Below are 7,986 nucleotides of genomic sequence, written 5' to 3'. Positions count from 1 at the left end.
CACCTATAAATTCTAAACTAGGTACCTACTTCTAAGTGCATAAACAAATAACAATACAATAATAGAAACAATTGCAGATTATGAAGTAGGTAATTACGAGATACAATGAACGATAACCCTATGAAGATATATTTAAGAAGAGTTTCCTTATAGCCCGGTACTTCACCAGCCTGCAATAGTAGGGACTCACCCGTTAAGGGCAAAGACCATAATATTATGTACTGCTCTGATTGCACTTTTGGCTTTAACCACACTCTTATAATATTATCTATTAGGCTGTGTCCACACTGCGGATAATTTCCGCACGTATTTTTATCCGCAATTCTGTAACACATTGAATACAATGAGAGTATCCGCATTGGCGGAATAAAATCCACGCGGAAAATAATTCGCGAATTAGAAGTCACAAATCTGTGATTTGGTGCAGATTTCGCGCGATTTTTTTCCGCGCGGATATTTTGTGCAGTATAGAGTAGTATGACTATGTTCGCACTGCGGAATAAAATCCGCGGGTTTTGTTTGTTTAGCTCTTGATATTTTATGTAGAAAATTCCTTTCATTGGTCTCAAAGCCGTAAACGGGTGAATCCAGTACTCATGGCTTCTTTTGATAAGTCTGTTACGTCGCAGCCGTAGTAGCAAGTAAATCAAAATTATTGATCGGTTATCCATTTTATTCGTTCGTTTTGTACGGCGAACTGCATCGAACTTACAAATTCCGCGCGGAATTTTATCCGCAGTGCGTATAGGTGTAATTTTGACCGTGGAATAAAAATCGTGCGGATTTTATTCGCGCGGAAAATGTCCGCAGTGCGGACACGGCCTCTACTACTTATCATACATATAAACACTAAACTCAAGAACAACTGAACGGATTTTAATGATTTTTGGATTTATATATATGTATATGTTTAGGATGGATGATACTTAACTCTCAAAATTTTGAAAAAGATACAAAAATAACCCTACTCTAGGAAAGAGCGGTGCCGGTGCGAGCTATGGGTTCTTAATGTTTATTGAGATAAATAGTTATGTCACCACGTATTCTTAATAGAGATTTAGATATCTATGAATACAAGATGTACCTACTCTTTTACCTACTTGAAAGAAACACTGGAAGTCTTTATTATAAAATGAATCGTTTTAATAGTTTTTATTCTTGTTGCCGCAGATTTACGACAAGTTCAAACAGCCGTTGCCAGCGGTATGGAATCAATAAGAAATAGGTGCTAGCATTTCGAAAGTATCTAGACACGCGGCAGCGTGTCAAGCCGAGTTCAAGCGAAGAGAACTGGCGAGCAGCAGCCGTGTGTATATTTACACGAACCATTTCGAGCCACTTTTCACCCCCTTATAACTCGAAAACTATTTGAGTTAAATAAACCAAATTTGGTACATATCAAGAGGACCTCAAGATAAACAAGAACCTTAAATTTCATAAATACAGATTAAACAGTTGCGTAGATATTAATATCCAAAAATCGCAATTTTTAAGACTGACTGACTTATAGACATATACAAAACCTAACCCACTTCCAGATGACCTAGAAAGTTCAAATTTTGTAATCAACTAGGTAATAGTGAGTGTACAAAGGAAAAAATCAGAAAATACTGAATTTATTTGTATTTAATTTTTTTTTCAATGACATTAATTTTGTTTGTATGGAAAAATGGAAAAGTTTAAAAAAATAGAAAATAGTATATTCACCTTACTAGTCTTTAAAAATAGATCAAAACTAATCAGTGGCCGAAAAAAATTTTGAAATCCATCAATAAATGACTGAGATATAGATTATTGAAGTTTACATATTTTAGGACGAAACATCTGTAGATTCGAAGCGCCTCTGACATCACACTCACTCGCGCTAGTATCGCTAGGGCTGATCACTTCGATTGCATGATTTCTTTATTCAAAAGTGTTATTAAACGTAAAATAAAAGAAAATTGTAATAAAAATATTGCTCATACAGTTAAAAATAATATATAATTTTACATATTCACATTTAATTATTCTTTATTTATGAGTGTTTAGTTTAGTTTTAATTTCAGTGTAAATAAATAAATAAATAAAATCTTTTGTGAACAAATGGTGAAAATAAAATTTGCAGCTTAACTACACACTTCTTTATTGTTCAAGTTTTCACAAAAAAAATCAACGTTTTAATTATGGCTAGGCTATATATAGACTGATCCCCTCCGCGTGGCTGGCTGGTAGGCATGGCGGCTGGTTGGAGGGGAGGTCAACATGGCGGCTTGGCTTGACGGGGGTGACAGGCGACGTCACGTCCGTTACACTCGGCCATCCTGAAACAGTTGTTCCCACGGGAACAACAAAAATAATTAGCTCTCTAATAAATCAATAAGATCTTCAGTTTCCATTTGCTCATCCGAACTGCTAGCACTATCAGAAACTGTAACAATACTTTTATACGGCCTCAACGAATCCGCAGCTACTAACCCACTAAAACTCTTATACCCACGTAAACCCTTTATACTTCTAATTTGGTACCTATCATTGCCCAATACTTTCGTTATTACATAAGGACCGGAATACAAGTCGTCAAGTTTAGTGTTAACTTTGGATGCTGAACAAGTGGGTGCTTGACGCCATAGCACAAAATCACCCTTCTTATATATGTGAGCGGGTTTTCGTTTCCTATCGAAGTTACGTTTCATTCTAGCGCTCGCTTTTAGTATCCTATCTGTTGCTTTCTTACGACGCGACTCTATTGGTTCAGAAACACGCCCAGGTACCGAAACGTCACATACTGGTCTACCTGCCCGAGCGAACATCAAATCATAAGGCTTATAACCGGTTGTGTTATTAACTGTGTTGTTAATTCCCCAAATTATATCGGGCAAAGAATTGGCCCAGTTAATAGAGGCTTCGCTGGGGTCTGTGGCGCGTAATGCATCTAATATTGTCCTATTTGTACGTTCCACCTGACCGTTAGCGCGTGGACAAGCAATAGCATTAAGAGTATGTCTAAATTGTTTATCGTTCGAAAATTTCTTAAAGTTTCTACTTGTGAACGCTTTTCCGTGATCGGTGACTATGTGATCAGGGAAGGAAAACAAACTAAATATTTTTCGCAGAATCCTTATAGTTTCGATCGAGTTGACTGTACGCGTAGGCTCAGCTATTACGAACTTAGAAAAACCGTCTGTCATAACGAGCATATATTGATATCCCTTCTTTGTCCTAGTAAAAGGGCCTATGTGATCAATATGTACCATCCTCATAGGTTCAGAGGGCTTAGGAATTGGATGGAGTTTACCTTCTATTTTGCCGTAACCGCCTTTGCCGTATGCACAATGAAGACATGCATTCACATATTTTTTGATAAATCGCGTCATTTTAGGAAACCAAAATTCATTTTTAATTAATTCGGTAGCGCGTTTTAATCCTACGTGACCGATGTTATCATGATGCATTTGCATTATCTTCCACCTAGCTGAATTCGGAACCACTAGCCTATTGCCGTTCAAAGTTTTACGATAAAGCCTATTATCAATAATTTCGTAATTATTTTTTATTTCTGCTCCACCGGTGTTATTTTTTAATTGACTAACGATCGCGCTCAACTTATCATCCTGACATTGCACCGTATAAAACCAATCCGCTACTTCGAGACGATTCACGTTCATAGTGTCTACCGGATGTCTACTTAAGGCATCTACATGTTTCATTCGTTCCCCCGGCCTATACTCTACGCTTATATCGTAATCTTGTATAGAAAGCCACCACCTTGCGATTCGTGGTATAATGTCACGTTTAGTAAGCGTAGCGCGGACTGCTGTACAATCAGTAACGATCTTAACCTTTTTTCCTACTATATATACGCGAAAACGACGCAAAGATTCTACAACGGCAAGAGTTTCCAGTTCATAACTATGATACATGCTTTCCTCTTTACTTGTCACCCTACTAAAATATAAAACGGGTCGCAACGTACCATCAATCTGTTTTTGTAGAAGTATACCGGCTATTCCTAATTTACACGCGTCAGTATGTATTTCCGTAGAAAGCACAGGATCGTACAAAGCTAACACAGGCTCGGAACACAAACACTTTTTTAATTGTTCGAAACTATTGTTTTGATCACTACTCCATATCCATGAAGCTTTCTTTTTAGTTAAATCGGTTAAAGGGCGGGCAATGACGGCAAAATTGTAAATAAACTTACGAAAATAACTACACAACCCGATAAATTGACGCACACTATGAACATTGGTCGGTGTTGGAAAACGAGACACCGCTAATAACTTTGAATCGCCCGGTTGAATACCCTTAGCCGATATTTTATGACCTAAATACGTTATTTCACTTTGCAAGAATGAACACTTACTCATGTTTAATTTTAAATTTTCTACTTCAAGTTTGACAAGTACCGCTTGCAAAATATCTAAGCCTGACATAACGTCATTCGAGGGTAAGAGTAAATCGTCCAGAAATGCCAAAATTTCACGTTTACCATGTTTGTTTTTAACATTATTATTTTCAGTTCTACCTACAGATTCAACTATTTTATTTATCAACCGCATAAAAACAGATGGCGCGTTTGCTAAACCGAATGGAATACGAGTGTACTCGAAATGACCCTGAGGTGTTATGAATGCAGTTTTGTGTGTATCTTCATTACTAACACGTAATTGATGATAGCCTTGAGCCATATCTAAACTCGTAAAATATTTGTGGCCCGCTAATTTCGAAACCTGATCGTCTATGTTTGGCAATGGAAATCTATCTTTTACGGTAATAGCATTTAAGGCACGGTAATCAACACACATCCTACTGTCACCGTTTTTCTTTTTGACTAAAATGACCGGAGATGCATAACTAGATTCAGACTCTTTGATAATGCCGGCATCTAATAATTCACTTACTTTAGACTGAACTACTGCTTGTTCGCTATGCGATAATCGATAAGGCTGGCGGTAAATAGGCTGATCACTAGTAAGCTTTATTTTCATTTGCACTAAATCTGTGCACCCTAGATCTTTTGTACCATTAGCAAAACAATGTTTATATTGTATTAATAAACTGATAAGATCTGAATGTTGCTTATTATTTAACGGACCTATTTTTATGTCGTTTAATTTTACACCTCCTATACATAAGTCAGTAGTTGAGGATTGACCTACATTATTAGCATTATAATCGGCAAATCTATGGCAAGCAAGGGTAAGTACCTGGCTATTTGGCTGTAGTGGAGACTCCTGGCAGCTTTCAGCCCTGGTTAGGACCTCTCCCGGCGGCCACACGATAACCTCGCAGCCCATGTTGATGACTTTGATGTACCCGTCTTCACCAGTGAGCAGGGTGGATGGGAGAGAGTAGGCCACTCCCTGCAGCTCATGATGCCGAGGTGGTGTAACCACATCGTTGCCGACCTTATTTCCGAGAACCCGCACTTGAATGATGGAAGAGCCAGGTGGAAGTCTCTCTTCGTTAACTGTGACGACTTTAAAGCGATCATGGTCTTCGATAGCCTCAATATCACATATGGGATCTTGAGTACGATTAAATTCGACAAGGCCTTTGCTAACTGTCAATGTCATACCTTCGCTGTTGATGACAGGCTGGCCGATTAAAAGATTAACATCGGCCATTTTGATGCTAGACAAGTAGGCGTGGCATTTCATGGTTATACCGTCAATTTCTAATTGAAATTCGACTTCTCCACGACTCGTTGAGAGTCCACCGGAGAATCCTTTTAAAGTGACACTTGTTGGTTTGACATCCAATGACAATGCGTTCGATACTTGATCGTTTAAAACGTTAACTTGACTGCCGGTATCAATGTATGCTTTCACGTGGATGCCATTCACTTTAACGACCTTTTTGTATATTTCATTATAAGGGCGTAGTACATTTACTTCTTTTATGTTGTCGGTTGAGATAGATCTTCTATTGTCCGTGGCAATTGTAGAACAACGTGAAGCAATGTGTCCCCTATTTCCACATTTATAACATGTACGTGTGTCAGGTAGGGAGCAATCACGCAGTAAATGACCAGTCTTCTTGCATCTCGGACACGGGTCTGTTTCGACATTGGGCGGCATTAACTTTTTATCCGGGTGAGATGGCCTACTCACCAAATTTTTGTGAAACCTTGTTTCGATAGGTAAAGTACGGTAGTCGTCAAGTGCACATAAAAATCCTTCGTAAAGCTCTCCTGGCGTTTGGCATTGGAAGGCTCGAGCGTTAGGTTGTAGCGGTAGTGGCAGACCACGAATGATACAGGAAACGCTGGCGCTATCGGATAACTTGCACCGGAAGCACATGGCGATTTTATCTTGATAGTATTTTGTCATCGTCTCTGTAGGTTGCTTCTTCCTTTGTAGTAATTCTTCAAGCATGTTTCCATAATCGCGATATCGAGGAAATGCTCGCAATAGCATATCCTTCCATTGTTCCCACGTGTAATCGTAGTTCTCTAGACGATTGTACCACTTCTTTGCTTGACCTCGCAGCTTATCTTGTAGGTAAAATGATTTAGTTGTATCGTCCCATCCATTTATTTCCCCAATTTGGTCAATTTTACGAATCCATGCTTGTACCGTGCATTCCTCACTATCAGGGTCAAATTCCGGGATTAAAGATGCAGCACGATGGACTTTTGACTTATTTGGAGCTTGGGGGTCATCTTCCAGGTTGCGTAAAGCCTTTACTACTTCTTTTTCCAGCAGATTCTTGAGCAGCTTCCGTGCAGGCGGTGAAGAAGTACCCTCATCTTCCTCCGACATTGATTCGTCAGGAGGTCGACAAACTTGTGGTCGATGTCGTTTCATACCACTTCTGATTGTGAACAAATGGTGAAAATAAAATTTGCAGCTTAACTACACACTTCTTTATTGTTCAAGTTTTCACAAAAAAAATCAACGTTTTAATTATGGCTAGGCTATATATAGACTGATCCCCTCCGCGTGGCTGGCTGGTAGGCATGGCGGCTGGTTGGAGGGGAGGTCAACATGGCGGCTTGGCTTGACGGGGGTGACAGGCGACGTCACGTCCGTTACACTTTATTTTGCTTTAAACATGGTATTCAATGGTGATACAATTATATTAATAAAGCACAAACATGTTCAGCCAATACAAGTATGCAAAAATAATTACCATAAATAGTTAATAAAAGGTCGAAATGATTTAATTTGCGTAATATTAATATGAGTTAAACATCTTTAGGCGCGTTTAGAGTAAAATTTCAAGATCGCGTCATGGCAATACCGTAACGTCATGGAGTAAGGCGACGATTCTTCTACAACGATCTTTGCATCTTGGTAATAGTGTGTGTACAAATTCACGCTGGATGTTTAGAAAATCATGTAATCTTTTAAACAGAAAACGAGTTTAAAAAATTGCAGATAATGACGGGGCAATGTGCGCTGACATTCATAACATATAAGAAAATATAGAAAATAATACTAAACAAACCATACAGAGAAACCGCAAGAAAAAAAAATCGTACCTATATAAAAAGTATTATAATATTCATAAAGTAAATCAAATTTGCAGAGTAATTTTCTGTACAAAAAGTAATGATATCCCATCAAAAACATAAATGTAAAATTTGGAGCCGAGTTCAATCGTTGACTTAATTTGCCAAAAAAAGAAATGAGATCTAAATGTGTGCCAAGTTCTGCAGACAGTCCAGAAATTTATTTACAAAGATGTATTAAGTTCTTAGGTTGACTGAAAACTCAATTGTTTTATTTTCCCTTAGAGAACAATGTTTATTCCAAAATATAACTTTTTTTAATTTGAATAATATAATTATTTTCACAAAGCAAACAACAAATGACCTATTGAACCCCATAATTTGATGAGGCTAGTTTTTAGAACCTCACAAAATATAAACAGTATGTAAAACTAGCCTCATCAAATTATGGGGTTCAATAGGTCATTTGTTGTTTGCTTTGTGAAAATAATTATATTATTCAAATTAAAAAAAGTTATATTTTGGAATAAACATTGTTCTCTAAG

The 7,986-nt window shown here is 37.8% G+C and overlaps 1 protein-coding gene across 2 annotated transcripts; it reads right to left on the bottom strand.

Moving 5' to 3' along the window:
• Positions 1-2,150: 2,150 nt before the first annotated feature.
• Positions 2,151-6,874, bottom strand: LOC123694515. Of its 2 annotated transcripts, none has more exons than XR_006751819.1 (2): positions 3,956-4,112; positions 2,151-2,303 (listed from the first exon to the last, which is right to left on the bottom strand). XR_006751819.1 is itself a non-coding variant. In XM_045639971.1 (2 exons), the coding sequence occupies exons 1-2, from the start codon at positions 6,792-6,794 to the stop codon at positions 2,289-2,291; spliced, it is 1,617 nt and encodes a 538-aa protein (XP_045495927.1). In that variant the 5' UTR covers positions 6,795-6,874; the 3' UTR covers positions 2,151-2,288. The 2 variants fall into 2 exon arrangements, 1 of the variants encoding a protein (XP_045495927.1); XM_045639971.1 differs by lacking the exon at positions 3,956-4,112 and adding an exon at positions 5,193-6,874.
• Positions 6,875-7,986: the final 1,112 nt, after the last annotated feature.

This window comes from Colias croceus, chromosome 9, assembly GCF_905220415.1.
Source record: "Colias croceus chromosome 9, ilColCroc2.1".
NCBI classification, from domain to species: Eukaryota; Metazoa; Arthropoda; class Insecta; order Lepidoptera; family Pieridae; genus Colias; species Colias croceus.
Note: the sequence above shows the minus strand (reverse complement) of the source record. Positions and strands in the feature narration are given on the sequence as shown.